The sequence below is a fragment of the Passer montanus genome, unplaced genomic scaffold (genome assembly GCF_014805655.1).
Source record: "Passer montanus isolate IOZ18808 unplaced genomic scaffold, ASM1480565v1 scaffold5, whole genome shotgun sequence".
Taxonomy (NCBI): domain Eukaryota; kingdom Metazoa; phylum Chordata; class Aves; order Passeriformes; family Passeridae; genus Passer; species Passer montanus.
The window spans coordinates 329,226-351,458 of NW_024369929.1; the positions used below are offsets into that span (position 1 = coordinate 329,226).

The 22,233-nt window shown below is 48.2% G+C and overlaps 1 protein-coding gene across 7 annotated transcripts in view; it reads right to left on the reverse strand.

Moving 5' to 3' along the window:
* Positions 1-22,233, reverse strand: part of NEO1 (neogenin 1) — a 170,206-nt gene that overhangs the window by 32,626 nt on the left and 115,347 nt on the right. For 4 of the 7 annotated variants that reach the window (XM_039723087.1, XM_039723086.1, XM_039723085.1 and 1 more), the window contains exons 8-12: positions 11,317-11,536; positions 6,484-6,638; positions 5,831-5,979; positions 4,131-4,269; positions 155-204 (exon numbers count right to left, since the gene is read on the reverse strand). In XM_039723087.1, coding sequence (XP_039579021.1) covers positions 155-204; positions 4,131-4,269; positions 5,831-5,979; positions 6,484-6,638; positions 11,317-11,536 — 713 coding nt within the window. The remainder of the gene's footprint in view (positions 1-154; positions 205-4,130; positions 4,270-5,830; positions 5,980-6,483; positions 6,639-11,316; positions 11,537-22,233) is intronic. The other 3 variants (XM_039723089.1, XM_039723088.1, XM_039723091.1) reach the window with 1 other exon arrangement.

Genomic DNA, 22,233 nt, shown 5'->3' on the forward strand with positions numbered 1-22,233 from the left:
AATATATTCTCCATTCAGATATTCTCCATAAAGAGCTCAAAAGCTGCATGGGAAGAAAAAAAGAACCAAAGCAGCTCCACAAATGTGGCAAATCTAAGACCCCCCCCCCAGCCTTTTATTTACCCACTGGCAGCAGGAAATGCTCCAAGCTTACCTTGGAATTCCGGACCTCCAGCGTTAGGTTCTGTGGTGGAGCACTGGGGACTGGAAACATCAAAGGAATTACAACCCCAAAACTTTCAAATATTGCATTTCCACACCCAACTACTCTCTGCTCTCATTTGCTATGGAAGTACAAACCACTCTGGTTTAAGCAGCAGATAAAGGAACTACCAATCCTCCCACAGGTACTTTCTGACACAGTGAATGGCTAAGGAGGGTTCTGCATTTTCATCCTGAAGAAATAACTCTACAGTGAATAGCTAAGGAGCGTTCTGCATTTTCATCCTGAAGAAATGACTCTCTATTCAGGTCTTTATTTGCACACCTATCTAAATCAAATGTGGTTTATATTTAAAAGCATTTCTCAAACTCTCAGAGAAAGTATATTCCATCCAGCTCTTTCCCAAGGCAAATCTTTACTGAACACACTGCTTGATCAGGGGAACCCATATTTAAATTCCTGGCCTGGATTTTGTTATCCTGATTTCTGTAACAGGAAACCTCTGAGGGCCCTGTGACAGTGAGGAGGTGAAGAGCATCTCAGACACTGGGGCTGCCTTTGAACTCCCACTCTTTGCTTGTTCTTTACTCACTGTCCATGGCAGTGAAATCCAGGCAAAAAGGGAGTGCAAGAAAAACCCTGTGAGCAGGGAATTCCTTGTGGCTCCACAGCAAACATTGCCCCCCTCAGCTGGCAGAGCTGAGGCTTCCCTGGCAGGAAGGGGAGGCTCCAGGGAAGCACAAGGATGAGCAAGGAGCACAGGGATAAAGAGGGATGAGGGCTGCTCCAGCCTGCAGAATTCATCTTCCAAATAACTCAGCCCAGCCACAGTAACATCCCAGGGAACCCCCCTGGGCATGAAGTGCAAGAAGAGTTTGTAAAGGATGGGTGAAACCTCCCTCACCCACCAGCCCATGGCAGAAATGGAGAGGAGCAGGATTTGCCTGCCCTTGCCAGCCCAGCTGAGCCTGAAATCAGCACAGCTGAGGATGGAGAGCTGGGGGCCTGAGGAGCAGCACAGGGGAGTGGAGAGGACACAAAGCCAAGCTTCCCTTGCTCCTCCAGTGCCACCCCTGCCATGGGCAGGGACACCTTCTGCTACCCCAGGCTGCTCCAAGGCCCATCCAGCCTGGCCTGGGGCACTGCCAGGGATCCAGGGGCAGCCCCAGCTGCTCTGAAAGGCATCTCCTGGAGGGGACAGCACGTGGACACAGCCTGGCAGGAGCAGCAGGACATGCTGATGGCTCAGAGACTGTGAGGGAAGGGCCTCCATGAGGCTCTGAGGCTCAGAGTCCACTCCCAGCTGTAATCCCTGATCAGGAATTCCAGGAGAGGAGAAGCAATCCTCAGGAGCAGCACATAAACCTGGGTTCAAATGGTAATACCTGCAGAGTTATCCCTGCAACAAGGCTCTGGAGCAGATTAGGAGCAAAAACCTACATAAAAATGCAGATGCTTTGTTAAATCAGGGCTAAAGGAAGCTTAGAGAGAAATCCCTTCAGGGGACATGGAGATTGCTCCTGGACACTACAACAGGAAAACATGGGAGGAAAATGTGCATCATTTTGGAAAGATTTGAGAGCTTGCCAGGGTTATGAGACTGTAAGAAGCAAGATGACATCCTCCAGAGAGCTTTAGAAAGTAAGACCTATAGGTTAAGTGCAAAAACTGAAGGTGGAGAAGAAAGAAATCCAGGAAAACTTTTAAATGACATTGCAACTAATAATAAATTCTTCTTCAAACAACCAAGGAGCTGGCAGCCCTTTAGGGAAACCAGTGAGCCAATGGTCAGGTAGGGCAGAAAAAGACAAAGGTAAGGCCACCCCAGTCTCTCTTTGCATGGGTAGTGAGGAGAAGGGAAAGGAGAGGTTTCCTTGACACCTCCAAAGGATGCCCATGGTCTCTCCAACTGCAGTGCCAGTGGAAGGGATTATGGAGGAGTCAGACCCAGGGAGCAGCAGGCTCTTGCCAGGGCCATGTGTTATCCATCCAGGAATCCTCAAGGAACTGGGCAATGAAACAGCTGCAAGACTTCTGTAACCTCTCCCAGTTTATCTTGGTACCAGAGGTAGCAAAGTGGTGCCAGCACTAAAATGGGACCACTCAAACTGCACCTGCTGGGTCAGAAATTTCCACCAAGTCAACCAAAGTAAGAAAACAGCACGAAACTGAGAAAGCAGGAGCTAGAATAGGAGGAGAATAGGGATTTCTCTGTCTTTCAAGGGAAATCCCTTCACTTTTAAGCAATGAGGGGATGGGAGGGAAGTGCTCATTGAAAGAAAGGCCAGAGCAAGAAGAAGGGGGGAGATGAGCTGGGAGATCCCAGGGTGTGATCCTGTGGTGAAGAACTGCACAAAGACCTCAGGCTGATTCCTCCTGGTGCTCAGAAAAGCCCAAAAAGCTCCTCAAATGCAAGTAATGCCTCACTGACACCTTTGTGTAGTCCCCTCTACCTGAGTTTTTAAAACAAAGGAGGAAAGGAACCAGGAGAAAAGTTCAGAAAAGGGCACTAAAGGTTGAATCAGCTTCCACAGGAGAAATGGGCAACCACTCCTGTGTCTTTGGAATCTGGAAAATGGATGAACCAGGGAAACCATGGCAAAGGTCCACAGAATGAGGAGTGGGACAGAGGAATAATCAGTAGATATTGAGTATTCTCTCCTTCAGGAGCACAGCCCCAGGCAACAAGGGACCCCAACACAGAGCAGGGGCACAACAGACAGAAAGGGGAGATTTTTCAGAGGAAATTTATCTGTGGAACCTTTGCCCACTTGATGTTGTGGATAAAAGCTGGTGTGGGTTCAAGAAGATGCTGACAGAGTCCCATGGAAGAGGAAATGAATTAGCAAATACCCAGAAACCACTGCCAAGTCAGGAAGTGTCCCAGAAACAAACCTGGACCCAGAGAGAGCTTGGGACAATATTCCTCTCTGCTCCTGGTCACTCCTGGGAGAGGATTCCAGGCTCTGCTCCCTTTCCCTCTGAGTGCTCTTCTGTATAAACGTCTCTCTAACAAATACAAGTTATCACTAACTCTGATCACTCTGCAGTTGCTCATGTATCTCTCTTTGCTCACATCACCTCTTTATCTGCCTTATAAAAAATACTGACCTCACATCTTGCTCTCACCACTCTGTGCAATGCATTTAACAATATCTGTGCTGCAGTGCAAACACAGGAACACAATTAAAATAAAACCACTCCAAAACCAAGAGTCTCTCCATACGTGAGAGAACCTAGAAAACAATTTGGAGTTGGTGTCTTCAGTGTATTTTTTTTTTTCTGTCCATGCTCAATGTAGGCTCAATAACCCATGAAATAAATGGCTGATGCTGGAATGAAGGACACCATTGTTCTGGAATCACAATCCCAGACCCTTCTGCAGGTGTAGCAATTTTCCTTCACCCAATTCTGGAAGGCCCCCGGGGGGATTTTGACCATGAACACCCACATGCAACAATGAACAAACCCCATAAAAGCCTGGTTAAAGATTCACTTGTCGGAAATTACCAGATAATGTAGCCACATTTCTCTTCACAGAGAAAAGCAAGGCACAACTTCCCAAGAATACTTTTGGGATTCACATTCTCTGAACCTCAGAGAAAGAAAAAACAATTCTTATCTCATTTACTGCTCCTGTGTTGTTCACAAGTGGAAGGCATTGTGGAAGATTGTTTACCTGAAGGGAACTGACAATTGGATTCTGGTGTGAGGGCTTTGATTCATTGGCCAGTTGAATCCAGGTGTGTGTTGGGACTGTCACTGACAGTCACGAGATGCTTGGCAGATTCAGTTTAGATATAATGTAATATCATGTAATATAGTATTGAATAACAGAGTATAATAAAATAAATAATTAGCCTTCTGATAAGATGAAGTCCTCATCATTTCTCCCGGATGTCAGGCAAAAACATCAGTGGTAATTGCTGGGAAGAGCCCAAGGAGCAGAGGAGTGGAGCAGCCTTACCGTCGGACAGCGTGCGCACCACGACGTCGTGGGTGGAGACGCCGGGGCCGTGCTTGTTGTAGGCGACCACGCGGAAGCTGTACTCGGTGAACTTCTTCAGCCCTGTCACCGTGTGCCACAGCCCCGCCACGTCCACGTCCTGCCCCAACAACACCCCAGCAGCTCGGTCAGCTCTGCTGATGCCTCAGCTTTTAGCTTTGCTGTTTTTCAGGTTTAGGGTGTGGGTCTGGGATTCACATTAGGGGATGGGGAGCTCTCGTCACAGAGCAGGGAGACAAAACAATTCCTGCTCTAGCTGGGGACCAAGGACAAATATCCAGATCTCAGACCCAAGAGCACAAACAATGTGGACCAGAGAGAAAACAAAAATGATGGGACTTCATACTTCATGGGCTGGAGCTGTAATTGGACAATTAGCTCCAATATGTAAATGGACCAAAACTTATAAAAGTGTGAGACCCTGTGACTGGTTGTCCATTTTTTTGTGGCCATTTTGGGTTGTGCTGCCCAAGGTGGGTCTATTGAGGATATCCTTTTAATAAATCCCTACTTCATGCTTTAGCTCAGTCTAGTCTCTGTTCCAGGTGAGCCTTCACAAGGTGGATCTATTGAGGATATCCTTGTAATAAATCCCTACTTCATGCTTTAGCTCAGTCTAGTCTCTGTTCCAGGTGAGCCTTCACAAGGTGGATCTATTGAGGATATCCTTGTAATAAATCCCTACTTCATGCTTTAGCTCAGTCTAGTCTCTGTTCCAGGTGAGCCTTCACAAGGCATCACTGCAGTGCCATCAGCCACAGAGTTCCTGCACAACCCACAGCAGGAGCAAGTCCTGTGTGTCACCTTCAGGCACAGCCAGGACCTGGGAGGATGCCAGGATGCCAGCTCTGAGTTTCCTGGAGAAAATTCTCCCTGTCCTATTTAAATCCTAACATGGACACTGGTCCTGGACACAAAAAGGGACCTGGAAATGCTCAAAACCATCAGAATATATATCACTATAATAGTGAGATATATATATATATATAAAAATAGATATAGTGGGATGTAGAAGCACAAAAGGCAACAGCCCTATTTAAAAACAGATATAAAAATATTTAAAAGCTAAGAAAATATTCTTCCCTTTGCTTTTTAAAGCTGGAATGATACTGATATACAATCAGATGGGAATGTGGCTGGGTGACTGGGATTAATCCTCATTATTCTCAGGTGGCAGCCCATACTTCTACAGAGCACACCAAATGCTTCATCAGAATACTAAGAAAATTAAATTAATTGGATGGTCTGCAATATCAAAGTATCAATCACTGGGTCCAAGAATTCAAAAAAGGTTAGATCAGGGATCATGCCAAATATCAGTATTTAGCCTGAACTGCTAAAACCCAGCCCATAACTGTGCAAACATCTTTAATACCATCTGCACTAGAACAGCTCAGTAATGACATGGCTGCTCTCTGCCCTCTCCTCTCGTGGTGTGATGGAATTCCTCAAAAGCTACTTGATGTTAACAAATACCAAATCAGGGCATCCCCAATAAAATGGGTTTCATTCCCAGCCCAGACACAAACACTTCATGTTGGAAATCTGATTTTAAGTAACCCCACACCTGAGGCTAAAGCATTCAGTCTGTCAGCAAAGCAGACCCTCCCAGGTGTGTGCAGCCCTTCGGGGCAGTCTGAGGGGTGCAGCAGGCCCTGTACCTGCTCGGTGTGCTGTCCCTTCTCCATGTAGTAGAGTTTGTAGTTCTGGATGTCGCCGTTGCCCGAGAGCGGCGTCTCCCAGGTGACAGTGACGCTGGTGGGGGAGCTGGAGAAGGCGCGGATGTTGGGAGCGGGGCCGGGCAGCTGGACTGCAACACAAGGGGGGGCACTCAGTCCTGAGCCCGGGGTGCCCAGCCTGGCCAGCACCCCAGGAAAAGGGGGGTGTCCCACTGTGACATTCCACATGGATCCACTGCAGGCTGGAAGGTGGGACCAAATTTCCAAAGGAGATCCTGCTCCCTTCCATCTAGAATGACCCTACCAAGTGACTTGGCATTTGCCTGAAGTCTTCTCTTTTTCATTTAATGACCATTAACTGAAAAAGAGAAAACTTCAGGCAAATGCCAAGTAATAGCAAAAAGTATTCCTGTTAGAACAGTTTAGAGAATTTAGCAAGGAATGTCCCATCAGTTCTTAATGGTGACAATAAATCCCACAATCCCACCGACATGCAAAATCTTTGGAAACTGTGGTCCACAGGTACAACTTTAAAAAAGCATCAAATTCTGGGGAAGGTTGTGAATGGGGAGAACAAAACATAAAATCAGTATCAATGCCAAAGTGAGGCAAACTCCAGGAGCATCCTGGCTCACCCTCGGGCTGCGTTGCCACCTTGAGCGGTGCCGAGCTCTCGCCGGGGCCGTGCCTGTTCTGGGCCACAACCCGGAACACATAAACTGTCTCTGGCATCAGGTTCTGGATCATCACCTGCGTCTCTCCAGGACGACTCGTGTTCTCCACACGTTCCCTTTGGGAAACAAAAGGGTTGGGCACAGACAGCACCAGTGATTAGTAAATGAGGAGTAGCTGCTCCCATCTGAACATAGCCGGTGTGCAAATGGCGTGGGATTTGCACTGTGCTCCCTGCACAACACCACAAGCGTGTGCCAGAAGTGCTGCTGACAAACTGCTCCCAATTCTGCAACTTCCCTTTGCACAAAACCGAATGCACTGAAGGAACAGAATAAATTACACTTGACACCCACAAACTCGGAGTGGTTTCTTTGTTATTCCTGTGACAGCAAGTGATAATTCCCAGTGACAGTTTATCCTACAGCTCAGGAGCCAGCACAGAAACTATTTTAGCAGTCTGGCGAGATTTAGGGCATTCCTGTTAATATTGTGGGGCTGCTTTTGGGGGATTTTTCAAAGGAGCTGTATGAACATGCTCTTCTACCTCCAGCCTTGCCTCAGCTCCTTGCTGGTGTCTGCATTTGTGTGGAACACCCAGGGCACAGCCATGGCACTGGCACTGCTTCCACACAGAGTGGAGGTGAAGTGAAAATTCTGACTCCAGCAACTCCTGGAGGCAGGTGCAGGGCAGCAGAGCCCACAGAGGAACACCCCTGGCATGGGAAGGGGCACGTCAGGCCAGCACGCTGAGCTGGAAGCCCTAGCCCAGCTGGCAGCACACAGGTCATGCGTGGGGCACCTGGAGGGGCACTGCTGCTGCTCAGTGGCCCCCAGCCAGCCCTGGCACCGGAACACGACGTTCCCCCTGCACAACGAGGCCTCTGCCAAACACCAGCCAGGAAACTCCAGCTGCTCTTATCAGGGATTGAGGGGGACATTAGGAGATCAATCATTAAACCAAGGGCAGCCTTTACTTCAAGGCACTGCCCTGCACCTGAGCTGCTCGGGGCTGTGTGTGGGCAATGCCATCCATCGTGCCCTGGGAAGGAGCTCCCTGGCAATGCCAAGAACTCCAAAAGGAGCAATCTGAACTTCCCTCTGAGCACATGCAGGGGGCTGTGCCTGCTCGGAGCAGCATGCAGCCCCTCTGGGCTGCCAGGCTCCCCCAGGACAGGGATGGGCAGGGACAGGGCAGCCTCAGCCCCAGTGACACTTCTTAAAGCATTTCTGACATGGGAACTCCAGCAGAACCATCCCAGGCCCCCCTTCCTCCCCTCCAGCCACTCTGCTTCAGTTTCTATCAGGGAAACAGGATTCCAAAACTCCCATTTTTAATATTTTTTTTTTTACATCCACTGGTGTGGTTGATTTAGCAGAACCTGGCTGAAAACATTCTGAAATCCCTGTTGGTTTCTGCACTATTAAACTGTATCTATAGAGGGGAACAATGCACTCTCTGTAACTAAATATCTATTTACATCCATTTTCTAGAATGTTCCCCTTCATGAGCTCAGCTAAAATGGCACTGCATAAACAGCTTCATTTATTTCAGCTTTTTATTAATTTTCATTGCTAATTTTTCCACTTTGAGCACAACATTTTCATGAAAACATGTTTCCAAGTGGAGCTTCCTTTAAGGCGTGCTGTAGCTACAAGGATGGGATGTGAGAGCCCAGCCTAGGTGCCAATGGATTCACAGCTGTGAGGTACATCCAGCTCCCATTAACATGCAAAATATAGCATTTTCTGTCTCAAGTGCAAGTGCACTCCCTGATTTGATCGAAGAAAAAATGGTAATCAGCAAACCAAGGTTATTGTTTAAAATTAGAAAAAAAAAATATTTTACTAGAAAGACAACATCTACCAAAAATAAATAGACATGTCACAGTATTGCAAATTTTCAGTAATAACCAGGGATGTGGCTTCACAACAGCTTGGTAAAAAGAGGGAGAGATTAATCTAATTAAGTGCTGAGTGAATCCTTCCTTTATGGCTGTTCCTGGGGAGCCTGGAGCACCTTCTCCAACGTGCTCAGGTTGGGATAACAGGCACCAAGCAGATGGGCCCAGGAATGCCTGCAGTACCCTGCAGATCCTCACAACTGTTCCATGGCTCCTCTCTAATCCCAGTTCAGGAGCTCTGGGAACTCCAGCCCAGGCTCACAGGAACTCTGAAGCACCCAAAGAGCCTTCAGTGCAAGCCCAGGAGTGTGGCTGGAAATGCCAAGGTTAAAGCTGCACTTACATCTAAAAAAGCAACCTTGGGGAGCTGTTAGGCAGTGGATGTTGTGTGTGCCAGCTGTGGGGCTGGCAGGGAGCTCCAGAGGCATTCTGAGTGTGATTACACACAATTAAACTCCATTTGCTGTGTGTGAAGCACACCACAGTTAACTGTGAATTCAGCAGTGTTTCAACATCCCACATGTGTAATTTACTACCTCAGACCAGCAATGTGCCATTTTTATTCTTTTAATGTGCCATTATTTCTTTTTTTTTCTGTCTAAATCCTCAAGTCTGGGGTTCTTCTGCCTGAGTGCTTATCTAAAGCTCCCCAGAATTAAACCTCCCTGCAGCACTTTTGTATTTTCACTCCCTTTCCAGGGGAATTGCCTTGAGTGTGAAGTAAATAAATACCTGCCATGGGGATGAAATAACCCTGCAGCTGTGTGAGACAGTAACTTCCATCTGATCAGACTCCCCCAGGTCCCAGGGGTGTGACAGGGGACACCCCCTCATCCCCACCTCCAGGGGAGCCTCGTGCTGTCACCAGGCCAGGGTGGGACAAGCCATGGCTGGTGACACTGGGCAGCCCCTGAAGCAGAAATGTCCCTCCATTGCTGCCTCCTCACTTGGCAGTGCTCCCCTTGGAATCACAGAACAGGCTGGGCTGGAACAGAAATGAAAAGTGATCCAGTGCCACCCCTGCCATGGCTGGGACACCTCCCACTGTCCCAGGCTCCTCCAAGCTCCATCCAGCCTGGCCTTGGGCACAAACAGGGATCCAGGGTCAGCCACAGCTCCCCTGGGCACCCTGTGCCAGGGCCTCACAGGGAACAATTCCTCCCCCAGTATTCCATCCATCCCTGCCCCCTGGCAGTGGGAAGCCATTCCCTGTGTCCTGTCCCTCCATCCCTTGTCCCCAGTCCCTCCCCAGCTCTCCTGGAGCCCCTCCAGGCCCTGGCAGGGCTCTGAGCTCTCCCTGAGCCTGCTCCTCTCCAGGTGAGCACCCCCAGCTCTCCAGCCTGGCTCCACCCTCAGAGCATCTCCATGGGCTCCTCTGGGCTCTCTGAGCAGCTCCACGTCCTCCCTGTGCTGGGCCCCAGGGCTGAGGCAGCTCTGCAGGGGGGTCTCACCTGAGGGGCAGAGGGCAGAATCCCCCCTCCAATAAGTCCAGGGGGCAGAGGTGAGGAGGCACTGCCACAGTCCTGGCTCTCCTCCCCCTGAACACTGAAGGGAGCTGAGCCAGCAGAGGCCAAGGCAGCTGGAACCTCAGACCCTCAGAGGATTTGGGTGCTCCTGCACCCTTCCCACTGCCCCAGGGGGCTCCAAGCCACACCCAGCCTGGCCTGGAGCACCTTGGATATCACCAAATTAAGGGAGTAACAGAAAAATAACATTTGTGAGGCAAATAAAATGTTACAAATTGCCTCAGTTAATTGCCAAGAGCCGGGACAAGATGTCTATCCACAGGATTGAGGAAGAGCAGGAATTCCCCTCTGGAGTGTTTTCTGTTCCAAATGACTTTGTGCCTCACACTCTCATCAATAAAGTGAACAGATAATTTTCCCTTGAGTAATAAATCTGATAAGCTAATCTGCAATTAATTAAGCATTGCTCCAAATGAATGTTCACTTCAGCTTCCTCAAACTTATCACAATTTGAAACTGTAATTCTGAGCAGTAGATCCCATCAGGAAGGAGAGGGGGTGGATTGATACCATCCACTGGGATAATACATCACCAGTGATGATTGGGAGGCATTTCCCAGGTTCTGTTTACTGCAGTTCTGAGGAGGGAGCTGGCATTTAGCACTGAGCACGGGGTTTAACCAACACCCCCACACAGCTGCCCTGAGTGAGGGGGGATTTGCAGGGGTTCAAAGCCTGATGTGCCTCTTGCTCCCAGCACGGCTTCCAGGGGATGTTCCCCTGCTCCCTGAGGAGCTGGGGCACTCCTGCTGCTCTGCCCCAGCAGGCTGCTGAAGGCAGGGGGCAGCTCTTGGAAGGTTTGCAGCCAATGCAACCATGCTCAAGCACTGCCTGTGCAACTGCTCCAGGAGTGTGCAACTGCTGCACTGCCTGTGCAACTCCTCCAGGAGTGTGCAACTCCTGCACTGCCTGTGCAACTGCTCCAGGAGTGTGCAACTGCTCCAGGAGTGTGCAACTGCTCCAGGAGTGTGCAACTGCTCCAGGAGTGTGCAACTGCTCCAGGAGTGTGCAACTGCTCCAGGAGTGTGCAACTCCTGCACTGCCTGTGCAACTGCTCCAGGAGTGTGCAACTGCTCCAGGAGTGTGCAACTCCTCCACTGCCTGTGCAACTCCTGCACTGCCTGTGCAACTCCTGCACTGCCTGTGTAACTCCCCCAGGAGTGTGCAGCTCCTGCACTGCCTGTGCAGCTCCCCCAGGAGTGTGCAGCTCCTGCACTGCCTGTGCAACTCCCCCAGGAGTGTGCAGCTCCTCCCCTGCCTGTGCAAGCCCTCCCTCCAGCAGGGCCGGGAAGGAGGCAGCTCAGAACACAACCCCCCGCCTCAGGCCGAGTCAGCCAAGCCCAGCAGAGCCCGCTGCCAGGAGTTACCTGTTGATGCCCTCCTTGGTGTAGAAGATGGAGTAGGTGAGGTTGTCCCCGTGCGGGTCCGAGGCCGGCGGGCGCCACGTGAGCCGGATGAAGCGGGTGGACACCAGGGTGGCCACGACGTCCCGCGGGGCGGAGGGCAGGGGTCCCGCTGTGGCTGGTGCTAGATGGTCATTAGTGGCACTGGTCAGTGAAGTGGGAGGTAATGTTGGGATGGCAACATCTTGGCATGTGCAAACATTGGGGAATATGAAGGGCAAACATCACCACGGTTTAAAAAAAAAAAAAGAAAAAAAAGAGAACAGAAGAAAAAAAAACGTAAAAGAAATAAACAAAACCACGATGGGAAACAGAAGAAAATGAACACACAAAAAAGGCCATTAAACTGAAGGCTGACATGCAGGCAGAGGTAACTACTGACCACTAATGGGGAGTACAGGACACGGCACTGTCAGGCAAGCAGACCAAATCTCCACTGTAATGGAAGTGGCAGGGGAGGGAAGGGTGGAACTGGGGTAAAATAGACCGCAGGAGAGGAGACCAGCAGCAAACCACAGTGTCATTGCTTTGGGAGCACCTGTAGTGCCATGTGTGACAGCTGAACCCGACTCTGTTAATTACTCAAATGCACACCCAGAGCTCACTTCCTACTGTAGCTCATTAACATGCACAGTTCATTTAAATTACCTCAATAATAACAAAATGACAGATGAATACACAGAATTCCTTTCAGTGCAAACTCATCCAGCCAAACCCCGCAGTCTTGACCTGGTTGGGTTCTGCTGCTGCCCATGGCACTGGAATTTCAGCCCTTCTCCCACTGTTTTCCTGCCATCTTCCTCTGTCCCACAGCCCCCATTTCATCATTCACAGTCACTAACAAACATAAATAACTGTTGCTCTGGATGATATCCACACTCTCCAAACTTTTAGCCTCAGTCATGTCTTCTTGTGTTGCTACTCCAAGGCAGGATAAATCCAGGATTATTGCATTAAAAGGTTGGTGATTTAACAGCAAAGCTGAACCATAGGAAGAGGCACTCTCTCTCCAAATCCTATTAAAGCAATCCAGCCAGTAAATGTACCAGTGAGATTCTGAGCAGCTGGACCTCAATTACCACCGAGTATTCCAAGCAGCACAATTAGTAACAAACCCCCAAAGCTCAGGATACATGGAATTTTTCTGCATTCTGAACTATTTACCAAGCTTAAGCCACCTGATGACATTTTCCACATGGGAATCCGTGCTGCCAACTACATTTATTTTTTCATTAATTATGGAAACTAAGTAAAATTGCTGTGCTTTTCCCCAGAAAGAAATTCAGGACTAGAAGAGCTTGTTGAGCTGCAGCATCTCCACCAGAACATGTGGATTTGTGTTCTGATACACAATGAGAAAACCTCCCAAAAAACCTGACTAAAGGAGAAAATGTTGTCTGAATGACCAAACCCTCAGGGGAAAACACTGAGGAGTCTCCATCAGCAACAACCTGATTTTAAATTGTCAAAGCCCCTTGCCTACCCAAGCATCAGCTTGGGAGTTCCTCAACTGGCAGAACTCTCATTTTTTCTGTTCTGTTTCTTGGGCAGGTCCTGACAGACACCTAAGAAGCAGCCATGGGTTTTATCAGATTTGTTCCATGCAGCACCAGTCTGTGGGCAGAACTGGGAGACAGATCCCAGAGCCAGGACCATTTTGGTATTCCAAATACACACCACAGAGACACATACCCCAGGGTATCTCCTTAATTATCCCTTCCACACTCTAATAGCTAAAGATCCCAATTAAGTGCTCTCCAGCAGCTCCTCCTGATCAATACATGACACTGTTAATTTCACATTCATTGCAAAATCTATTTTTATCTAACCCCCCCTTTTTTATGTCCCATAATTGGATTTCTTGCAGGATTGCACCACTTTCAGCTCTTCTGGCCTCAGCAGGGCCCCACTCCCCCAGGAGTCCCTTGCTGCTGCAGATCCCTCAGGAGAGCCCTGAGGGGCCAGGGGATCTTCCCAAAGCATGTCCCTGCTCCTCAGTGACATTCCAGGGCTGATCCAATATCACAGCAGGCTTTCCCTGTGTTTGAATCCCAGCCCTTGTCATCAGCTCCCTTGGACTGGAGACCTTCTCACTGCACCTGACCAAGTCCTTCCTCAGTGGGAATAGGGATGGAACTGCCTGGTGCCCATTGCTTTCAGCACTTTTCCCACTGTCCTGCTTGATTTCCAATTCCAAACACTCATAACTTGGCTTTCTCTTACCTGTCCTGGCAATACTGTCAGGTGATCTGCTTCAAATTACATGGTTTTGATGCAAAATCCACCCCTTACCCATCATTAAAATTCATTCAGTTGAGTTGAAGTGGAATATTTTCTTAAAATTCATCTGCTTCATCTAAACCCCATCCCCACATATTTGTGTGTTTTCCTTCTCGTATCATGAAACGGATCCATTTTTTGTGAAGTGATGTGCACACAGAGCTGAGGGGTCTGGGAGAGCTGCCAGGATTTCCCAGAGAGCAGACACCCAGCTCCATGCTCGTGCAAGGCTCAGGGCAGGAATGTTCCTCCCCACAGCTTTACAGGAGAACACTCACAGACAAAACCCTATGGATGCCTGAAATTCAGCTGTGACCCAGAGAGAGCAGCAAGGACCTGAAACCCCCCAGGTGAGGTGAGCAGGGCCCCAAACACTGCACTTCAACACTTTTGGGGCTGCCAGGAGCTGTCCCCCAAAGATTAAGGGATGGAACTTCCTTTTTTCCATGTTTCCGTCCATCACCCCCAGCCTCGTGAGCAGAGCTCAGCAGTCAGAGCTGTGTTAATGAGCAATTACACCCAAACTGGCTCTAACACCAATCAGGGAATGGCTTTGTCCCTTCCAGCTTTCAGCACTACGGAAGAAGCAACTCAAGTCTCTTCTTTCTAACATCTCCATAATTTTTAAACAATAAATCCAACTCAGGACTGTTCTCTGCAGTTATTCCTACACAGCTTTCATGAATCTCATTTTTTAAAAGCACATTCAGCAAGTGACTTGTGCTTTGCACCACAATTTATCTCCTGCTGTGGAGGAACTGGAACCAGAGGGATGCTGGACTGCCACACAACTCCAGGCAGCAGAGTTCCACCCCTGATCCTGGCCACTGCAGGGCAGGCAGCAATTCCCAGCCACATCAGAAGCAGAATTTTTTAACCTTGCCCTAGAAATGATTTTCCCTAAGGAAATGGTTTTCCCCATGTCCCACAGCATTCCAGGACACAGGAATGTGTTTGTGCTGCTCAGGTGTGACAGCAGCAGTGCCAGCCAAGGCAGCCCAGAGGGATGCCAGGGATGCAGGGTGAGAGGACACTCCAGCTGCTGATCCTCAAACCCTTCTACCAAGCTGCCCTTCCCAGGGCTCCTTCTGAGCAGACACCAAATACTACACTGCTTTATCAAAACACTTTGCAGGGTGTGCAAATACCCACAAGGATTTGGACTCCAACCAGTCAGTGACAAGGTCTGAGCTGCCCCAGCACTGGGCTGGTGACACCCAAGAGGTGAAGGTGACCATGGGGTGGGGGCACTGGTGTGACCCCACCTTTTCATCCTGTAGGAAAACCGTGGGTGACAGAGAGAGGGAGCAAGGCCAGAGAGCTGCTCCAGGGCCACCAGGAGATCTTTTCTAAACAAGCCAGCCGCACCTGAAATCCACTCCCTGAACCCTGTGGCTGTTATGAAATCACTGGAAATACTTTCCATGCTGTGCTCAATTTCCCTTTTCCTGCCTTCCCCCCCCTGGCATATCCAGGCTTCCTCCTGTTTGGCACCAACATTCCAGTGATACCATCAGCTCCAGCACAAAGGGGACAGGAATGTTATCTGCTCCAGCCTTATCTGAACCACTGGGGACACTCCAACCCCCTGGGTGCCCAGCTGGCAGTGCCGCCACCTGCCTCTGAGGGCTGTGGGAACGCAGGGATTCAGAGCACAAACACCTGAAGAGCTGCTGAAAGGTCATGTCCAGGCTGTTTTGGCCACATCCAAGTGTTTGCAGGTCCTTGTTACACACCTGCCCGAGGAGAACGCTGGGATTCCAGAAGCAGGAGAGGCACCAGGGGGATCCAGGTGTTCCTGGAGCCCATGGAGCTCTGGAGCAGCTCCCAGCCCAAACAGCCAGCTGAGTGCATCCCCAGGCAGGGCCAGCCCAGCCACAACCAGAGCCAAGAGCCCCTGAGGGGCAGGCAGGGGGTGAGGAGCAGCAGTGGGCTGGGAAGGTCCAGGAACCCATGAACCTCCAAGGGAGGAGATGGATCCAGCAGGAGAAGGAGCTTCCCAATGGAATCATTCATGGGGACACAGGGAACAGGGACACCAGTCATACATAGAGGAGGAGAAGAGAAAGTCCTCCTTGGAAGGACTTGAGGGTGGATTTTAGAGATTTGAAACAGATTTGAAACATTATTTCAGCAACAAAGATCTACTATAACTAAAACCAGCAAATAACTATTTTGCCAACAAACCTTTTTTGAAAAAAAAATTACCTAGGACATTCAGATCTCAACACCTCTAATATTTAACTGTATTCCCTAAGAAAAATATTCCTAAGAGGCATCAAATGCTTAATTTTGACTTGAGGTATTCATATAAAACTGTACTCAATAAATAATATTTCTCCCATAAATCTATTTAACTGGTTCCAGAAAGGTAATAAAGACTTTGAAACTTTTTCTTTTACCTACTGCACTGTTTTAAATTTGAACTTTGGTTCATGGTGTCCCCATGGAAGGATTCAGCTCAGATCAGGATTAAGCAGCTGTGATGCTGCAAAGAGCCACAATCAAATGCCACTGATTTCATTATGTTCATCATATTTAAAAATAACAGCAGAACTTGGCTGGAGTGCAATAATGAGCACGAAATAACAAAATTAGTAAGTTCACACTACACACCACCCTTCAAAATTTTACTTTCTCTATTTTTTCTCCATGTTTTTGCTTGTATCCAATTGTTGTCCTTGTTCAAATGCTTAAAACATAAATTTCCACCACCTGGCTATTGCCAGCAGTCCCCTGAGTGACAGCACACTCAAACAAAGCCACGTCACCTGGCCCAAGTGATTTCTCCCAGACAAACAGCCAAAGTGCTGAAGCTGGTCTCACCAGATCAGCTGTGATAATGGAATTAACTTCTCCCCTTGGGAAAACTCATTTAAAGAAATCTCTGGGACTCCCTCCACAAACTGATGCTTTTGTGCAAAGCTGGAACAGAGACTGAACGGGTGTGGAAAGTAATTTCTGCTTTATAGAATGAACAGAAATGTCCTGAATCTCCTGGATTTCCAAAGGCAGCCACCATCACCTGTATCCCTCTGGTGCCAGACACAGATCCACACCTGCTTAACAGAAAACACCCTCCAATTTAGGATTCTGTACACTTAATTACTCTCCACGAGCTAATTTAAACTGCAGAACTTTGTGGACTCAAATTTTGGAAATTTGGAGCTGTGTGGAATTTGGAATGTGTGATTTTGGAAATGTGTCAGAAAGACAAACAGGACATCCTTTGGGAATGACACCTGCAGGAACCAGGGAGCAAAGGGGCCCAGGGCTGACCCCACACAGGCATTTCCCTGGATCCCCTCGCTGCAGGGAGAGGTCTGAGGGCAGGAACCCCACTCAACACTTGCAATAAATGCTGCTCCTCACACACTTAAAACCCCAAATTCAACCCCCACGCTGAGGAACAGACACTCCCCTACCAATATCCCTCATTTTCCTCATAAATGAAATGGAGATTCTTCCTAATTTATTCCTCTATGTCGACAAGTTTAGCTCGGAGCAGGAAAAAACCTTATTTTAAATTTTTAATTGCCTTAGATTAATTTACATCACCACTGGGAGCAAGAGCTGTTATTTACTCTTCACTCAATGCACAAATTGAGTGCAAAAAATTCCCCAAAAATCCAGAACAAGCAAGTGTCTGCCTGCCACTCAGTGATTGTGATTTTTAGGGCATTTATTTGGTTCTGTCTCACATTGCGAGCGGGCACTGCTGGGTGCTCAATAAACTGGGATATATAAAAATAGTGATAAACACATTCTGACTGGGAGCCTGTGGTTTAGAGGAAGTCATAAAACCCCTCCTGATAACGAGCCCTCCTCCCATTCCCGTTTCACCATGAAATGCTTTGGTGTAGAGGAAACAATTTGATTTTTTCCTGTCTCATAAAACAAGCCTTAAAAAGGCGTGACGGCCCTGCTGACGCATTCCAGGGAAAAGGAGCAGGAACCCCCTGGCTCCAACCACATCCACAGCTCCAGGGGAGGATGGAAAGGGCAAAAAGCCCTGCAGGGATTTCAGTCATGAGACTCAGGTTATTAAAAAAGGGAAATGAGCCAAGCACACCTCACCTGTCCCCAAGGAGTTCAAAGCTGCTTTGAAACACATTGTGTCATTGGAAAGAAATTCAAACCAAAACACATATTGTAAAATGATGGGTATGACCTTCAAATTCAGTAGTGATTATTCAATTATTTAAAGAATTAAATATTTTTAACAACTACTCCTTAAGAAAAAGGATCAAAAATCCAAACCAAAACCCACAGAAAATCTGCCTCGAAGTGCCCCCAAAGAACCCTGGCCAGTTTCCTCTTACTGTGAATATTCATCAATTGAACCCCTCTGAAGAATTTAAAAAAAATCTCTTGAGAGCAGCAGAGCCTGCAAGAGTGTTCTGCAATCTGACTTTAACAATGGCAGCAGAGCTGTGACTCTATTCCCAAATAACAGAGTTCTGTTCAAGCACAGCCCTTGAGGAGCAGTGACAAACAAACCCCATGTCCTGAGCAAAGGATTCAGCTCTGCACAGCCACTGGCACACCTGAAGAGCTCAAGATGCCTCTGAAGTTCCCCTGGGCCCTGCCAACAACTCCTCTGTGCCCTTGGGCCCTTCCCTTCCCACAGGGATGCTCAGCTGGCACTCCCAAGGGAAGGGTCACACAGTGCTGGAGCTCTGGGAATGCTGCAATAATCCAAATAATCCCCAATAATCCCAACAATCCCCCCTAATCCTGCAGGCTGGCAGTGCAGGAATCACTGCTGTGCTGGCAGAGCAGGACCAGAGCACCCCTGGCAGTGCCCAAGGCCAGGCTGGACGGGGCTTGGGGCAGCCTGGGATGGTGGAAGTGTCCCTGCCATGGCAGGGCTGCACAGGATGGTTTAAGGTCCCTCCAGCCCAAACCACCCTGGGATTCCATGACCATGGCACGACTCTTTCAGGATGTATTTTCTAAGGAAGTGAAAGCAAACACAGATCCTGCTGCTGCTCCCAGACCACAGATAACCCTGACTTTCACCTGCAGTGTCTCCTCTAAGTGACTGCCATGCTCAGCCCAGTGCCTCTGGACAAGCCACCCTGTCCCTGTCTGGGACACTGCAGGGACACAGGGGCAGTAGCTCAGAGTTACCCTGCATGGCTGCTTCTCTCCAAAAACCACCTTGGAAGTGGGACATCTTCTGTCTGGGAGCTGCTGCCACTTGGAACAGCTTGGCAGCACCAAACTGGAGCCGCAGCAGATGAGGCTGAGCAAGCTGCTGGCTGTCAAAATTGTCCTTATTTGTCCAAGCTCTTTAGAAAACTTATTTCAACTAATTATTCATGGCTTATTTAACTGCTTGTTTCTTACACATATCTACCACACTCTCTTTTCCTTCCATTTAGGTTTGTAGCTACACAATTAATATTTTTTATGAGAGAGAAGATCCCCTCAAACCCCCTCTTTCCTCTTTTAGTCTATAATCACCTACAGAGCAGCACTGTTAGGTGTGGTACTGGATATTTTATTAAATTCCACTGGATTCCTCTGCTAAAGGCCACAGCTCCTTCCTGCCCACCTCACACCCACCCATTTTTACAGAACTAGAGGAGTATTGAGATATTTGGGAATCTTATAAACTCTTAATTAAGACTTTTCTTCTATTTTTAAACCTGTATTGTTCACTTGCTTCCTCCTATTTCTAACTCTAACAGAAAAAGGGAACCCTGTGAGTATTTTTAGAATACAACTGCTTTTCCCAGCACAGAAGCTTGGGAATTTGGGGTGCACTTCCCAGCACACAAGGACTGAAGGTTATTCTCCAGAAGTGCACGATGGGTTTACAGCAAGAGGTGCAACATCTCAGTGTGGATCTGCTGTGGTCACAGACCAGTGTTAAAAATGCCCAAGAAAAGTTTTGAAAGCAGTTTATAAATGTAAATTGGGGCTGAAGAAGGGCCAAGGTGGAATGTCCATCCCCAGTCAGCTGTCACCTGGATCCAGGCATGACTTTTCTCCCTCTTTCTTTTCCTTCAACACCTCCAGTGCTGACGTGTGACCAGGAAAACCACACAGAATCCATCTGTCCTTCAAAGACTCTGAGTTTCTTTTTGGGGAGAAGAGAGATGACAGGAGAGGGGAAACAGCCAGGGAAACAAGAATCCCTCACTCCAGGCTGTTCTATCCCAGTGAGGACAGTGACATCTTACAGCTGGCTTCAATACTGAACACACATTATTAACAATTACATTTCTGTGCTGGATTTATGGCATTTCCTTAGGGAATAAACCCCATGAGCCCATGCAGGTTGTCCTGGCAATAAGGACCAGGGGCTTCTCCCAGCTCCAGATCTTCATCATCACGAGTCCTGTCACCCTCTGAGCCCAAGTGAAAACCAGCCCTGTCCCTTCTCTCCAAATGGCATTCTGCTGCCTCTGCTATTCCTGTAGAACTTAGCAACTCTGAAATATAAGCAAGCAATTAAGACCAAGCCCATGTGTTTGCTCTCCCTGCTGGTGTGAGACTGACAAAATCTGATCTTTCTCTTTCCAACACGAGCCTGGGATCAATTACAAACTAAGGGTGTTCCTGTCAATCCTCAGAGCCCTGGATATGAGGAATAAAGGCAGAGGAAATGCCTTTGGTAGTCATGACGGATATCAAGCTACAGCTAATCCTCCCTTCCACTCATCCAGGGATGGAAAAAGGAAAGCCACTCAAAACAACAGCCCTCGTGATCCACTCCTGATTATTTGTGTTTTCCTCTCTGAGCAGGAGGCAGGGGCAGGCAGAGGAGCCAGCAGCACTGCTTTGTTCCCAGGAAAAAGCACTCCTGACATGACATCACCCAGCCAAGCTGCCAGGAATATGTAAAATATGAGGATAAACAGAATGGAATGGGAGGATTTCAGCGCTGTTGAGGGAGGTGTGTTTGGTGTTAACAATCAGCCTTTCTGGTGGCCAAGAGACTTTTATGGGACTGAGAAACTCTCTCAGGAATTCAGGATTAGCCAGAAGTGATAAAATGGACTCAGAGCCTTCCATACACATCCTACCTCACTGCACTTCTGCAGTGGGACAATAAATATGGAATGATACAGGTGGAGGACAGCAAGCTCCTATTAATGTGTGCTGTGTATTTCTCATAAAAGAGCCAAGTTTTTGCTCCTACAGGCCCTTGCTCTGCCTCCTCTGAACATCCCTTACCTATCACTCCTTTTCCAACATGACATGGAATTTCTTCCAGTTCCTTCTAGCCATCAAGTCCCCTGGTGAAAACCAAAATTCAAGCACAAGCAGCACCCCCACAACCCTTTATTTGTGGGCCCAGGCTGAAGTCAGGGCACCCAAACCTGTGTGAATTCCACCAGGAGATTCCCACTTCTCTGCCAAGCCAACTGTAAATACAGCCATAAAACAAGAAATGAAAACTAATAAGCACAATATAAATGCTGTTCTGCCTCCCTGCAATTCACAGCACACTGGCAAACATTAATCTATTCCTAATTTAATCTAAATTAGAGCAATTTATTCAAAGCCTGTGCCAGCTTTAAACATGAACAGGCTACTGAGAACTGCTTAGCTCCCGTTTCATCAAGTTAAACGTTCAAGAAGTTTGGGATCTAGGGTGCTTTAATCAGTTCTGCTTCTCAATAAGACTATATATTAGCTGGGCCCATAAAGAGGGAATAAATAAAGATCATTTATTAAACAGGAACTGAGTTGAGAAATGGAACTGACTGAATTCAAACAGCTCCCAGGCCATTTTGAACAGATATGCAGCCATGAGAAACACAAATGCTGCTTTTCCCTGAGGAATAATAGCTAAGTAATGTAAATTAAAATCAAAATTAAACACAAAACCCCCACTCTTTCAGCACTAAAGAGGAGCACACACTGCTGTGTTTACAGAAAATTAGCACTGGAGTGTACACAACCGGTACAAACATTCTCTGAGCTTGGCTTTGGCTGGGAGTGTTTGAAGTCAGTTTGTGATTTCAGATGCTGTTTATGTTCCTGAAGCACAGCTCTCCAAATGAGCCTTCCAAGCTGTTCCTGCACCATCCATCTGATGCTGGGATGAAGGCAGGGACTTCAGGAATGCTCTCGGCTCTGAGGAGTCCCAGCACTGCCAGGAGTCCTTCAACGTTCCCCATGTGCAGCTTGGAATTTGCCATTTGGGGACAAACTTGAATCCTGTGAGTGGAACCCTCAGGGACATGTCTGTGGAGATCAAACAGAAGCAGGGAGGAAGCTTCCCTGCTACTCCTGGCTCTGATGATGTTCATCCCACTGGATTTTCCATTCTCTGACTTTCAGATCTCCCCACTCCTCCAGACCAGAGGTTCTTCCCCATGTCCCCTCAGCCCAGAGCTGCTCTCCCAGAACCATGGGCTGCTTTGTGCTGCCTGGACATCCAGTTCCACCCCAGGTCCATCACCATCTCCCACTCCTCCAAAATCCACACTTCATTCCTTTCAGTACTTTTTCCACTTGGCAGAAAATGTGAATTTTGGTCTGCAAGGCTTTGCAGCCTCCCTGCTCAATTTTCATCTATTTCTTCTCTGGTGGATGCTGAGACTCCTGAAAGCCACTCCTGGAAACCACAGGGACCTCTTC